Here is a 15,388-nt window from a genome sequence, read left to right on the forward strand (position 1 = left end):
GTGACATCTTGATGACGATCAGTGTGGAATGAAGACAAATTCTCAATTGGATGTTCAAAATAGACAAAAACATTTATTGTATAAGTTTAAAACCACATTTTACAATCAAGACAGTGAAAATCCTGCAGTTACATCCTGCATGATGCCCTCAGGTCAAAACAGAATCACCCACCAGTCGAGATTTGGCTGAAACTTTATTTTTATTCTATTCTAAAACAAAATAAATGTCTATAAACAAACTCCACATTTTAAATATTTAAAAAACACCAATGAGCCACTGCTGCTCATAGGGCGGAGCCTACAGCTAGCGGGATGGGTCATATTTCCTGGGCCACGCTGTTTGGTCAGTACACTGGAATCTGTAGCGCAGGAATCGAACTCGCGGTTTGATGTGGAAGTCAGCAGGTATCCTCCAGTTCCACATTTTCTGCACCTGAGACAGAAAACAGAGCGAATTGTTTGAAAGAGATGAATAACTTTGATGTTATTGATACTCAAATAACACTTCATAACAGACCTTAAGTATCAATAGTGTTGATACTTTGGGTATTGATCTGTCTATTAATCTAGGTTGACCTATCCATCTAGTCTCTGTTGTTTTAATCCCCAACAGAGGGCACTGCTGCTGTTTTCAATAAATAATAATCAATTAGATTTCCAGTGGTTACACACTGTGACTGGAGTTTTCACATTACAGGGTGCAGGTCTGGAAGGAGCCCAGACCTTTATGATCTGCACGTTTTACTGTGGTTTTACTGTGGTTCATGCAACAAGTGAAAAAAGTCATAAATAAACAGTTGAGCAGCCTTCAGACAGGTTCTCCAGAGAACAGCCAGTCATCACAGTCTGCATGAAGCAGGTGCTAGCCTGGTGCCAGCAGGGACTGACTGAAAGGGGATCAGGTTTAGAGATTCAGAGTTCATATAGAGGGTCAGAGGTCAGTGCGTATTGTTACGAACCTTCAGGACCCTGACCAGATGGGTTGTACTGTTCAGTGACTGAACCTGCAGAGAACAAGCAGAGCCAAGAAAAGAGAAAGAACAAGCCTTCAGCACCTGATCTCAGGTAAGATATGAACAATCATAAACTGGACTAGTTCATCCTAACCCTTAATCAGAGCAGTTAACTCCAACCAGAACCTTTAACAAGAACAACACACACTGGATTCAAACTGAAACCTAATACAGAGACCTTTAAAATGGTTTGACCTGAAACTGGAAATTGATTTTCTGGTTAGTAGACTGGTTTCAGACTGGGTTGTTAACTGGTTTGTTGACTGGTTTCAGACTGGGTTTTTGACTAGTTTAAGAATGGTTTGTGGGGTGTTTTTAGACTGGTGTCAGAATGTTTTTTTAGACTGGTTTCAGAATGGTTTGTAGACTGGTTTCTCATGTTAAACATTGAACATCTGTAAAACTTACCAGCTGCCTGTGTGTGATCTGTCACAGCTGGACGACCTGAAACAAACACACACATAAAGTATATTCACACACACACACACACACACACACACACACACACACTCACACTACCACACAATTCTACAGTAGATGAAGACATGATACACTTGACCTGAACTTCTTCTTCTGTTTAAATAAAAGTAACTTACTGGAGTCAGTTGAACTTCTTGTTGGATCGGCTGTCACTACAAACACACAAAAACATGTTGAACATGTCTGACCTTTAACCTTTCTACAGCATCACTCACTCTTGGCCATGTCAAAAGTGGAGTTCACCTGTGTTTGTCCCTGTGGAGTCGGTTGCCATGGTAACCAGGTCTGTGTGGGAGTACACACCTGAAACTTAAAACCCCCCCCAAAAACAACAGGATGATTGACAGACGGGAGGTTTGTCCCCACAGATAAAAGGTGTGTGTCAAACAGATAAAAAGGCAGGTGTGTGTCAGGCAGATAAACAGACAGACAGATGTGTGTCACACAGGTAAACAGACAAGTATACCTGAGTTCAGTGTGTGCGTGAAGCCATTTACAGTCTCTGTGTGGAGGACGAGAGGGGACGATTCTGCAACACATGACAGGAAGTGAGTCCCCAAAGGTGAATTTGCAGGCAAAACAAACTCTTACTGTTGGTTGTCATAGTAACTCTTACCTGTGACATCATGTCCCAGTCCAAGACCTGAAGCTGGAACCAATCAGAACACAGAGTCAGGTTTCTGTCAGTGATCAAAACTGTTAATTGGTGTATTGATTTATTGACTTAATCAGTTCCTCTCACCTGTGAGGTCGATGTGACTGGTCACTGACTGTGCTCCACCTGCTGACATCATCATTAGGCATTAACACTAATTAGGTCACTAATTGTTGAATAAGTTAATCAGACCAGTTTGTCCCTGACAAAAATCTAATCAATCAACAGTTTATCAATAATGATCCAGTAGATCAATTATCAGACTGTACCAGTGAGATCAGTCTGGAGGTCATTGAAGGGAACTGGTCGGTCGGTCACTGCAGAGACAAGAGACTGAGCTACATATCTGACCTGAGATCAGCTGGTTCAGACCGACGGAGGTGAATATAGCGTCAGAGAAGAACTAGAATTTACCTGCGTTTGTGTCTGTCAGCTGAGTCTGTCGACCATTTCCTGAAAAACACAAGTTGTCAGTGACTCACAGCTGAAATGCCACACAACTGTCCAGCGTGGTTCAAACATCACAAATACAAATTATTAAAGTCCCACATGAATCATTAAACATCATTAAGTATCTATAATTCTCAGATGTCAAACAGACTCCTACCATTAGTATCAGGTGAGTCACCTCCATCTGTGAGGAAATATATAAAATAAAAATAAACATTAACTGAAGCGCCTCGTGTGTGTGTGTGTGTGTGTGTGTGTGGTATAGACATTTCTACCTCTTGTTTTCAACTCTGACTCTCAGGTGTCTGACATATGAACCATCAACACATGAATCATGTGTACCTGTGCAGGTGAGTTTACCTGTTTGTCCTCTGTGAGCTTCACTGTGTGATGAAGATGAAGCTGCTGCAGCTGACAAAGAAAAACAGGGTAAGCAACAAACTTCAGGTATCAGAATAAAAGTCTTTCTGGTTTTTCAGAGAAAAAGTCTTTTGTGCACCAACCTTCCTGGACTGCAGAGTGGGAGGAGCCTGAGACAGAGCTGGACAGTGATTGATCAGGTCCTGAGCTCATAGCGGTGTGGTCTAGTCCTGATTGGTCGATGCTGATGTCAGCTTGATGAACACGATCTTCAACAGGATGACACCAGAACAGGTGAGTTGTACAGAGTCTTACAGAAACAAACCTGATCCCTGATCAGCTGACACCTGTGGGGGCAAGGTCAATACCTGCAGGTGAGTCAAGGCTGGAGCCGCTGTTCTGCTCTGCAGATGGGGCTGCTGTCACACCTGAACTGATCACTGACACACAGACAAAAACAGGCCAATCAATTGATCAATAATACAGCTGATCAATGACACAGCTTATCTTCTTAAAACTGACAGAAGAAGAAGAAGAAGAAGAAGAAGAAGAAGAAGAAGAAGCCTTTCTCAGTACAGAGTACACCAAGACTCCTGCAATTGGGAATCTGAACTTGGAGAGTTTGGATCCTGAAGAAAAAACACACCTGTGGAGTCCAGCTGAGTGGGTGGAGTCATGTGACCTGTCAGAACAAAGGACAAAGCTCTGCTTATCACACCAGTGCTGATCATACCTGCACCGGTCACACCTGCAGTGGTTTGTTGTATATTTCAACAATCTTGATTTCTTTTCCTTTTTAAATCAGAAGCCCTGATCAATGAGCATTCATTCAGGTGTAGACATCACAGCTCATGTTGATGTCTGATTGGAGGACAGAGCTGTCAGTCATCTTTAAACACCTCATCCTGTGTCCTTCCTGTATGAAGTTATTTAACCTCCATATTAAGTGACAGATACATGTTTAGACAGCCGTGGAAGATCAGACCAGGGATGTTGATGTGAAAATCTGGACTGAATGGATCACGTCCACCTGAACACACATGAGACCACAAGTCAGATCAGAAACATGTTGTTACTGTTGTGATCTGACACTTTTAAACTTTTAGTTTTACTCTAAGAGTGTTTCATTTTAATTCAAATAAAGAATAAACATTACTTAGTTAAAAACAGGTTAGAAATAAAACACTTCACATCATTAACAGTATGTGTGAGAGTTTGTGGAAATCAAGTTGTGTTGTCTCTTAGTTAGTTAGTTGACTTTTTTTATTTGTTTATCATTTGAAGTTTCTACAGTAACAAAAGGTTGTCCAGGTGTTGATCTTTTACATTATCACTGACTGATACACCTGAGCCATCAGCTCACACACCTGGTTTTAACCTGTTGTATGCTGACTCCTCTACCTGCTGATGATAGTTTAAAGGAAATTTTGCAGTTTTCAAACTGTAAATTTTCATCAACATGAGCTGAAACACCCGAGGATCACCTGACAGGTAGAAAACCATCAGATTTAAACTCTGTCTGTTGTCAGGTAAACTTACCCATAAGGCCAAGCAGGAAGTCATGAGTGGATGGGTCGATGATTCCTGGAGGAGAAGAAGAAGCAGAGCACACAGATGAGTGGACATGTTGAAAACAGACAACGCTGTAAACAACCCGACGACTGATTATTGTGGCATCGGCTCGTTGCAGTCGAGGTGTGTCGATAGGGTGACCTCAGGATTGTATCTCCGTGGTTCTCTTAGTTTAATCAGACCGGGACCTCCAGTGAGAGGGATGAGAGTCCTGCGTACTCTCTGTACTGGAAACCAGTGGATTGTTCCCTGCAGGTTGGGAGGGAGTCACTGCCCAAGGTGAAGGAGTTCGAGTATCTCAGGGTCTGGTTCACCAGTGAGGGTCAGATAGAGGTGAGATCAAGAGGTGGACTGGTGCAGTCAGCAGTGATGTGGACTCTATCAGACAGTGGTGCTTCAGAGGGAACTGATCCGGAAGGTGAAGCTATGGATCTCTATCTCAGTCCTCGGCTGTGGACCGTGTCTTCGACTAGTGACTCAGCGATTGAGATTCCAAATCTTGACTCGTTCTGCTCCAGGTCACAGTCCGTCTCAGCTCAGTCTTTGGGATCAGCCGTCACAGTCTTATCATCGTCATCTCACTGATGATGCTCTTAATGTTTGATCTCCAAGGTTGATATATTGTTAGATAAGAACAGATCTTTGTCATGTTGGCTTTGGTTTGCTGCTGTCAGAGGTCTACATGACGACAGACCTGACGTAGTAAAGATGGACCTTTGTGTTGAGGTTGTGCTGCTTGGACCAGGTATTGTGTAGTTGGTAAAACTCACCCTGAGCTGATGTTCCCTCCTGTTGTTGTGTAGAAGCTTGTGTGTCTCATAAACCCTGACATCTGTGTTTCAGCTCCCAGCAAGTTCACCCAGGCTGAACTGATCTCAGGTGAGGGGCCTGATGACAGACAGCACACCAGTCCTCCAGGTAAGAGGCCGGGGATTGGTGCTGACAACGCCACCCAGTAAAAATGAAAATCAGTTATGATCAACTACAAAGGTCCAAGCAGCTGAAACTGTCTGTCTGAGAGACAGTGGGGGACCTCAGAGCTCCAGGAGGAGGAGCACCACTGCTCCTTCATGGTGACAGCTGATCAGGATCCTTCAGACACCAGAACCTTTCTGTGCAGTATAGTTAATGTTTGGGAAAGATCAATAACCAATATTCAATAATCAGATCTGATGAAAAAGAGATGATAGCAGACAGACCTCACCTGGACACTCACCTGTATAATCCAGGTGAGAAACTCCGACCCCAAATGACCCCAACACACCTGAAAGAGATACACAGGTAAACATCAAGACAGACAGATATACAGAGAGACAGGCAGGTAAACAGAAGGACAGGTAAACAGAGAGAGATACAGGTAAACGAGAGAGACAGATGACAGAGAGAGACAGACTGGTAGACAGAGAGAAAGACAGATAAACAGAGGGACAGACAGGTAAACAGAGGGACAGACAGGTAAACAGAGGGACAGACAGGTAAACAGAAAGACAGACAGATAAACAGAGAGACGGACAGGTAAATAGAAGGACAGGTAAACAGAGAGCGAGAGACAGGCAAACAGAGAGGACATGGGACTTTTCTTTACGTTTTAAAAACATCTACATTCAGTTCACAGCCTGTCTCACTTGTCCATCTCTTCCTGTAGCCCCGCCCCCTACAGCTCACCTGTCTGACTGTCAGCTCTGTCTTCTCCTCCTCCTCCTCCTCCTCCTCCTCCTCCTCCTCCATTAAGCAGCTTCTGTCCATTACCTGAAACACACATCACAATAATCGGTCATTCTTTGATTTAATTCTTTAGTGTGTGTGTTTTTAGTGTGAGTTTAGTAAGTTATTGATCAGGATGTATTGACAATGATTTTACAGATATTTACCATTGGACTCAGAGTCAACTCCGTCAGAACCTGCAGACATAAACGTTTCATATCTGACAAACTAATTTGGGGATTGACTGATAAATTCAAACATCAATAACATCATTCAGTATTCATTCATGCTTTCGTTATCACCTGAGCAACACACCCACGTCACGTTACCTTACGTCACGTTACCCTAGACTTCACGTTATTATCTTATATTTAATATAACCTGTTTACCTGCAGCTTCAGTGTGACCTGCAGATACACCAGAGAGTTCTGGTGCTGCTGCAGAACCTGCAGAACCTGGCAGGAGAACAGGAGGAGAACTTACTGTTGTTCTGTAAACAGGAGAACAATAGAAAACTAACAGGAACAAAATACAGTAAAGTACTGTGTATATAGTACTAAGTAGTATAACAAAGTAAAGTACTGTTTTTTAAGTTATTTATTGCTTGATTGATTGATTGGTGATTATCTGCCAGTTATGACTATTGATTAGTTAAAATATAGTGATTGATGATTATCTCTTGGTTGTGATGATTGATTAATTGATTATTTTCTATGGGATTAGTTAAAACATATTGATAACATAAATATTGAACTGAATACATGACCATAATCTGTTTTTTTTTGGGGGGGGGGCTTTTTATGCCTTTATTTGATAGCACAGTAGAGAGAGACAGGAAATGGGGAGGCAGAGAGAGGGGGAATGACATGCAGTAAAGGGCCCTCCGATGCGGGACTCGAACTGGGGCCGACTGCAGCGAGGACTGTAGCCTCTACATATGGGGCGCCTGCTCAACCCACTACGCCACTTGACGCCCCTAATCTGTTTGTTTTTAATAAACCCTGTTATCAGACTTATTCTTCTCATTTACCTGCAGAGCTTTCTGCTGTTCCATCACCTCTCCCTCCTCCTGCTGTTCCATCACCTCTCCCTCCTCCTGCTGTTCCATCACCTCTCCCTCCTCCTGCTGTCTGACCCCTCGAAACTGAAAATGAACATAAACAAATTAAACTACATTTATTTACAGTAGATTAACTGGATTTATTAGAATGATCTAGATGATTCAATGCATTATTTCATATTTTACCAATAATGTTATTCACCTCTCCTGCAGTGTTCACACTGAGATGCTGTGAGGTTAGTGAGGTGAAGTGTTTGTTGTCAGTTTTACTGTAACCATGCAGATGGACTGCGACCAGTCACTGGTTGTCAAACATTGTACAAGAACAAACTGCAGATTATTTCTCATCCAAATCATTCAGTCTGTTCAGGTTCTGTCTGTGCAAAATCGATAAACAATAAACCAAAAATAAAAAACAGCAAATGTCCTCAAAATGAATATCAGAATCTCCCTGAGGACCTGTGTGGGAAGGACCTCAGGTGTTGGGGACCTGTGAAGACTGTGACAGGTGAAAGGTTCTTAAGTAAAGTTATTAATATTGCAGCCATTAGAAATTCAAATGAATTTTCAGTGTGACATGATAAATGAATAATAATGTTGTTTTCTAGACTGATATAAATATGTTCACCTGACTTTTTATCACTGGTGTATTTTGCCCTTTTCTGCACATTTAGATTTTTAATCGTCTGTCTTTTCTGTGTCTTCAGTTTCAGCAGGTGGTGCTGTGGCACTAACCCTGACCTCCTGCAGTAACCTGAGACCTGCAGCATCATGTGGATCTGACTGGATCAGGTTAATCCTGGTCTAAATACCAGCCAGTTAATCTGGATTAAACCTGAGACCAAACAGGAACAAACACACTGTTCAGAAGGGAAAAACTTGATCAGGATCAACTCACCTGAACCTCCGGCTGCCGCCGTGGTGGTCTGCTGCCCACCAGGAATGCCTGTAAGAGGGGGGAGGACAGGGGTGAAGGTGGTGGGAGAGGAGGATGGCGGGGACGACAGGTACCAAGTGTTCAGCATGAATAAAGCTTCTGTTTCCATCAGTGTCGTTAACATCTGATGATGACTCTTCTCTTGTTGTTACAAACAAACTGGTTTTATTTGGCTCCAATTGATGATGAGTTTCCATCAGATGACAGCGACACAGATCTGTCATCACCTCAGTCATTTACAGTCTCTCAGCTTTTCATGTCTTTGTGTTTATGCAGGTTTATATTGTAAGGTTAAAGGTCACAGTGTGTTTTATCCTCTCACCCTCAATCTTATCCTGACTCTTGGAGTCATCATCATCTGGAAAGAAAAAAACATCCAACATTTATTTCTCTAATTAAGAAGTTTTTTACAACATGTTTTAAGATCACAGGTCTCAGATTAAACTCTCTCTTCTTCTGGGTCAGACCTGTTGACTCTTTTCTCCCTGAACGGTGTCATCTCTATTTTCTCTTCTTCGTCTTACACTCGGTCATCAGTCGTTCTTTCCTGACCTCTTTGTTTTTGTTATTTTTCTTCCTTTTTGTTGAATACCAGACGAGAACATCGAAGTTCAGTGACGTTATTACGTTTCTGACTTTTAACAACTCAAAGACAAAACAGAGTCAAACTGAAAAAAGCATTTTGCTTTATTTCTGTTTCATTTCTTCCTCTTCCTCCCTCTTCTGATCCCATACATCCCACTGTCACATTCGCATGAGTTCCTCCATCAGCTCTGCTTTGTCTGTTGTTGTAGCTACATGTTGTTGTGTCAATGTGTCCTTATGTCACATTGCACCAATAAATACACACGTGTTTGTAAATATCAACAATAATTATGATATGAAAATGTGCAATTTATATGAAATGTGATTTACTATAAAACTGCTGTGTTCACGGTTGTCAAACATTTATTAAACTAATACTAAAACATACTTTTTGGATTTTTCACCCAGATCCATGATAATGTTGATAATTCAGTTCATTATTCTTCATAACTGAATGAGGCAGCAGCTACGTTCATCAGAATGGATAAAAACACAGCCACACTCCTGTGGTAGCTGAGTAGCATCAGCTGCCATCAGCATGTGTTTATGGATCATGAGGATGAACAAGGCTCACTGCCATGGTGTTTGTATTTGTATATAAACCAGGGTTGTTAAAATAACTATTTTAACTATATATATATGCACTCTAGTCTATGTGGGATGTCATCTACCTGTGTCAGGCCTGTAAGTACTCTCGCTCTTGCTCGGCTGTTTGGTCATGAGGAAATGAAAATGGATTCACCTTGCAAAAGAAAAGATCATTCAGATGCTCCTGTACCATGACAGTCAAAAATTACTAATAAGGACAGACGAGGAATCAGCACTTGATCAGGTGCTGAAACACATCTTTCCAACAGGAAAGACTCATGGATCAAATACTGCAAAGAAATGACCATCATGTATTTTATGTGCTACTCTCAGTGTGGCCAAACATTTATGGAGAAAGTACAGAAAGTTTTTCCACCCAACTGAAAACTTTATATATGAAACAACAGTATGAAGCATCAACTCGACAGGGACAGATTCTCTGATGGAAGTGTATCTTTACCTTTGTAAATATATTTTTTGATGGACTATTTAACTTGTTTCTCATGGCAAATATTTACATATGAGATTGATTTAGATTCATTCATCACAAAGATTAATTTTTTAATTGTATGACACAAACATAAAAGCTATACTGAGCTGACTCAGACACACCAGCTACAGTTCACTGATTTTCAGATTTTTCTTCATTGAAGGGTGCACATGAGGCTCTGGTGCGGATGACGCATGAGCTGGAAAACAAACATGGACACTGAATTTGAACAGAGGCTGTGAGGAGCCCACCAAGGATTAATCTTAGACAGAAGAGGAACAGCAGGCAAAGCATCTATTCTTCTATTGCATGGATGTCGTAATTTTGTTCTGATTTGTGGTGCACATGCACAGAATTCATAGATGTTGATCTATTGCACACGTAAAGAGGCCGTCCACCAGAGTATAAATGAAAACAACTAGGTGTCCATGGTGTCCACAGCTGTCTGTAGTCTAATCTTAACTCAAAGGTCAATAACTAAAGCTTCAGTGCAGAGGGAGACCTTGGTGTAAGTGCTAAGTACTACATCTATTGAATAAGTGGAAGGAGATCAGGTAAGGAGGAACCGAAAGTTCATACTAAGTACTAGTTAGACATGTTAGGGTGTTAGAGGTGCTAGGAGAGGAGGTGCTCTCTGAAGAGATGAGTTTTCAAGATGTTCTTGAAGATACAGAAAGATGCCTCTTCTCTGATAGCATTTGGTAGCCTGTTCTACCATCGGGGAACCACAGACCAGAACTCTAGTGTTCAGGGATGGCAGAGCCCGACAACATTCCTTGGAGGAACACAGTGGCTGAGAAGGAGCATAAGGATGTATGATTGAGTTGAAGTTGATGGTGCAGACCCAGATTTCCCTCTGAAGGCAGCATTAGTGACATGAATTTGATTTGGGTGGCCATGGGTAGCCAGTGTAGGTCAACAAGTGACGGAGTGACATGTGCCCTTGTAGGCTGATCAAAGACCAGACGGGCTGCTGCATTTTGGCCCATCTTTAAGGGTTTCACTGTGCATGAAGGGAGGCCTGCTAGAAGGACATTGCAGTAGTAGTAGTGAGAGATAACCATGGTCTGGACCAAGAGCTGGGTGATGTACTGAGTCAGGACCGTTTTGTTTTTTCTGATGTTGGACCAGGGGACAGATGCAACATAGTCATAGAAGGACAGCTGGTCATCAAACATGACACCCAGATTTCTTGTGACCTTGATTGGGGTAAGAGATGAAGAGGCAATTTTGATACTGATTTCATGATGGAGAGACTGGTTGGGCGGGGTGACTCGGAGTTCAGTCTTGGAGAGGTTTAGTTGGAGGTGAAGTTCCTTCATCCATGTGGATATGTCAGAGAGACGGGCCGAGTTCTGCGCAGAGACCGTGGGGTTGTCTGGCGTGAATGACGGATATAGTTGGGTGTCATATGCATAGCAGTGATATGAGAAAATTAGAGCTAATTACTGATCACTAATCACCATGGTTTCAGAGTGATGTGAATGACTAAATCATATAAGCCACAGATGCCAACAACCTTCATCACATGACCTGATCAAACAGCTTCCAAATAAACACATTTCGTATTCCTAATTCTAATGTTTCTAAGGTGCTCGTGATGGGTGTGTCCTGTCACATTTTATTCAATAACTCAGTTTGTGATTGGATCACTTTTTGATAGGTGAAACCCCAATCTCTCCAAACTAAACTGCCTGATACAGAATTTCGTCTGTGTCGCCAGGTTGGGCACAAGTCGAGTCGAGTCCTGTAAGGTTGAGACAAGTTGGGTCAAGTAGAGTTGAATCAAGATGAGTCACAACAGATTAAGTCAAGTCAAGTTGAGTTTGTGTTTTCAAATCAGTTCTAGCAATCAATAAATCAATGGACCACATTGATTAATGTGAAAGCAAGTTTTCATTGATTTAGTTTTATTTGTCAAGAGTAGAAGCACTCATTCGGAATTTATACTTGAATGTATAGACACTGACAGGAAGCTGCCTTTTCAAAATAAAAGCCAGTTTCTCACACACACAGGCCTACCCTCTTCCTCCTCTGACAGCTCCCCCTCCCCCTCCTCTGTGGCCTCCACCTCCACCTCCTCCCTCTCCTTCTCTGGAAAGCATAAAAAATAAAGTGAAATTAAATTATAAAATGTAAAGAAAATCAACGCTTTCCCATTCAATTCATGTGTGTGGCAGTTGTGTCTATATATATATATTGTAATATATACTGTATATGTGTGTGTATTCTTACCTTCCACAGGAGCCGTAGAGACAGTTGTTGCCAGAAAGACGACCATCCACACTATCAACAGGTTTCTGATGTGATAGAGATTACTTCAGTAATCAATTCCGATCAATACTGATCAATAACTACCACTACTGAAATGCTGTACATCAGTCCCCAATGGTCAGTTCCTTATATACCAAGAAATACTGCTAATTAGTAACAGTCAGTATAAATCAATCCTCATCAATGACTATCAGTACCAGCCAAAACCATCAATACAACAGAATGACAGTCAATAATAGTATTTATCAATACCGGTCAGCACAGATCAGCAGCAGTCAACAATGAACAACACCAATCAGTTACAGGGGATGCAAATATTAGTCAATACTAATCAATACCAGTCAATATAATCAATATGAATTAGTTCTGATCAGCCAACAAAAGAGTAAAACCTCATATCTCCAGTGGTCAAACACAGCTGTTGACATTCTGGAGATACAAGGATTGAGCTGACAACAGTACTAATGTATGAAAATGAAGCTGAACACTGACTGGACGAACAAACTGTCAATCAAAATGTGCAGCCAATCAGGATGAAACACAAAGTCACAACAACAGACACCTCAGAATTATATAGAATTATATCATATTTATATAATATAATACTACAGCACTACTACAGTACTACTGTACTACTGTGGTACTATTGCAGTACCACTGATGTACTACTGCAGTACCACTGATACTTAAAACATAGTACAGTACTGTTATATTACTATAGCAGTACAGAGTATTACAGTACTGTTACATTACTACAACCGTACAAAGTATTATATCATTAAATTCTGAAAACATTCACATACAACACAGTATAACCTGCAATAGTAATAATAATGTAGTAGCAGTAACCCTAGTAACAGCAGTATAAGCAGTATACTTAGTAGTAATAGAAGTATTAGCAGTATAATTAGTAGTAAGAGCAGTATTTGTAGTATAGTTAATAGTAGTATTAGCAGTACAAGTAGTAGTAATAGTAGTAGTAGTAGTACTCACGGTGGCAGCATGCTGCTGTCTGAGTTCTCCTGTTAAACTAAAGAGAAGCAGCTGAAGAGTTGCTGCTCCTCCCTCAAACACTCATATTTATACACACTGAGGGAGGGGAGTGGCTGCTCATACTACTGCTGAAGATACTACAAACATTAATACAAACACTACTGCAAATATTACTACTGCTACTGCATCTACTGCTATAACCAAAACCAAAGAAATACTACTACTAACTACTTCTGGGTAGTAGTTGTGTAACTGTTACTTCCATCCATCATGTGTCCTCTGTAGCATGTATCCTGTGCAGGTGTATCCCAGCATTCACTGGGGGAGGGGCAGGGTTTACCTGGACAGGTGACCTGTCTAAAGTACAACTGTCCTGTTTCAGTCATTGTGGGTGTATGTGTGTTGAAGGGGGTTGCATGAGGTACTTATCTGTAGTCAGTGTCACCTGCAGTAGAGCTGAGTCAGCAGGCTCCAGTCTGGAGAAGCAGCAGAAGGACGTCACAGGAGCTGAGTGATGTTTGATGTTTAAGCAATGAAAATATGGTAAATATACTGTACACTAAACTCATACTGGTTAAGTGGCTAAAATATTTTTTTCCTGTCCCCATCCGCAATAGCACATCACTCAACTCCTGTGATGTCCTCCTGCTGCTTCTCCAGACTGGAGCCTGCTGACTCAAATTTACGGCAGGTGATACACTGACTATAAATAAGTACCTCATACAAGGACTCTTAATTTGAAATTGTTAAGGGAAGTGTTTTCACTTGTACTGTAGTAACTTGTAACAAATGGGATCAATACAAGGCTTCGTACTAAAACAAGACTTCTGCAGTGGAGGTCATGACACACACACACACACACACACACACACACACACACACACACACACACACACACACACACACACACAAAGAGTTTAAACATTCCTCAGTATGAATAACACAACTGTATCTACACTGTACAGCTCTAATTACTTTAGAACAACGTTATAACTCCTCTTCTCCTCTCCTCTCCTCTCCTCTCCTCTCCTCTCCTCTCCTCTGTCTCCTCCTCAGGTTTCAGGTGTAATTAACTTCTTGGTTAAAACAGACTCGTATTGTTCCACAGAAACATGAGATTTCGCAGCTAAAGACAAGAATCCTGGAGAGACCTGTAAAGTTACTATAGACCACCCAAATGTTACAGTTTTTCACAATTGCTGAACCACATTTCTTGAAACCTGCCATGCTTTTCTCAAAACTGCAAACACAAAATCCTGTTGTCAAACTACATTCACCAAATCTGACTCTTCAATCACCTCACCTCTGCGCTCAAAATCAAACACAGCATTCATTACACACAACATAATAGAATCAAAAACACAGTGTCCAGAGCATGTAGGTTTACAGTAGGCTATATTGGTTTCATTATCTCATTAGAGTGTGAACAGTTTTTAGTTGTTGTATGTAAACTATAACACCTGTGTTGACATTATATTTAACTTCTGCCACCTGTGTTTGCCATTATGCATCATGAGTGCATCACAGTACAAAGTGTGTTTTAGTGAGTTAGTTTAAAGTTTTGCAAAAAGGTGAAATGAAATCTGAAACTTGTGTTTAACTAGGTGAAAGTTGTTTTTGGTTTTACCAAAACAGTGATTGATTCAATAAATGGGTTCAGGTCACTGAGAATTTGGTTCAGACAATGGAATTTAGTGTTTTAGCAATTCATAAAAACTGTAATATGCACCACCAAAATGTTAAATACATCAACAAATGCATAAACATGCAGCATGTAAAGTATGAATATATACCCAAAATAATGTTGTATAACATTCAGATATCAATAGACAACAAACCAATTATTGATATTGATATATACATGGCAGTAACAGCTGATCTGATCTGTACTTTGTATCATTTCTCTGTCTCAACACCGACACATGTACCAATGAATGAAATAAAAACACGGTCATCCTTCATGTTTATAATCTGTTCAACTCTTGAACCTCAGAACATTGACTCACCCACGACAGATTAGCGAACAGCAGGAAGTCCACATTGACAACCTGAAACGAACCTGAAGCTGATTCAGTTTCATGATGAGAAAGAAAAGTTTGCTTCACCTCAGTGAACTTTACTCTCACACTGTGTCAGCGAGAGGATGTATAGAGAGGAGGCATCATTACAAAGACACAGATCTGCCAGCTTTCCTCTGAACTACACCCTGAACCTCCATCTCTTCCTC

The 15,388-nt window shown here is 41.1% G+C and overlaps 1 protein-coding gene across 4 annotated transcripts; it reads right to left on the reverse strand.

Moving 5' to 3' along the window:
- Positions 1–51: 51 nt before the first annotated feature.
- LOC111659057 (uncharacterized) lies at positions 52–13,208 on the reverse strand. 4 transcript variants are annotated; one of them, XM_087175513.1, is made up of 26 exons: positions 13,162–13,208; positions 12,130–12,194; positions 11,917–11,988; positions 8,554–8,589; positions 8,193–8,240; positions 7,265–7,378; positions 6,624–6,689; positions 6,402–6,431; positions 6,196–6,279; positions 5,747–5,794; positions 4,498–4,542; positions 3,605–3,640; positions 3,327–3,398; positions 3,102–3,227; positions 2,959–3,009; positions 2,756–2,782; positions 2,563–2,601; positions 2,418–2,465; positions 2,236–2,277; positions 2,110–2,142; positions 1,960–2,022; positions 1,737–1,802; positions 1,610–1,645; positions 1,422–1,457; positions 960–1,004; positions 52–433 (listed from the first exon to the last, which is right to left on the reverse strand). In XM_087175513.1, the coding sequence occupies exons 1-26, from the start codon at positions 13,170–13,172 to the stop codon at positions 399–401; spliced, it is 1,374 nt and encodes a 457-aa protein (XP_087031639.1). In that variant the 5' UTR covers positions 13,173–13,208; the 3' UTR covers positions 52–398. The 4 variants fall into 4 exon arrangements, with proteins under 4 accessions (XP_087031639.1, XP_087031638.1, XP_087031637.1 ...); XM_087175512.1 differs by having other exon boundaries at positions 2,236–2,274; positions 5,735–5,794; XM_087175511.1 differs by having other exon boundaries at positions 5,735–5,794.
- Positions 13,209–15,388: the final 2,180 nt, after the last annotated feature.

Source organism: Seriola lalandi, unplaced genomic scaffold (genome assembly GCF_002814215.2).
Source record: "Seriola lalandi dorsalis isolate HSWRI2012SDOR001 ecotype SW California unplaced genomic scaffold, Sedor1 jcf7180002054472, whole genome shotgun sequence".
Taxonomy (NCBI): domain Eukaryota; kingdom Metazoa; phylum Chordata; class Actinopteri; order Carangiformes; family Carangidae; genus Seriola; species Seriola lalandi.

Bases quoted from the DNA above. Each gene is read 5' to 3' on its own strand.
- LOC111659057 (XM_087175511.1), bottom strand. The intron at 3,010-3,101 runs GTTGGTGCACAA...TTTCTTTGTCAG, and splicing joins CCACTCTGCAGTCCAGGAAG to CTGCAGCAGCTTCATCTTCA. The intron at 1,005-1,421 runs GTAAGTTTTACA...TGTTCTCTGCAG, and splicing joins AGATCACACACAGGCAGCTG to GTTCAGTCACTGAACAGTAC.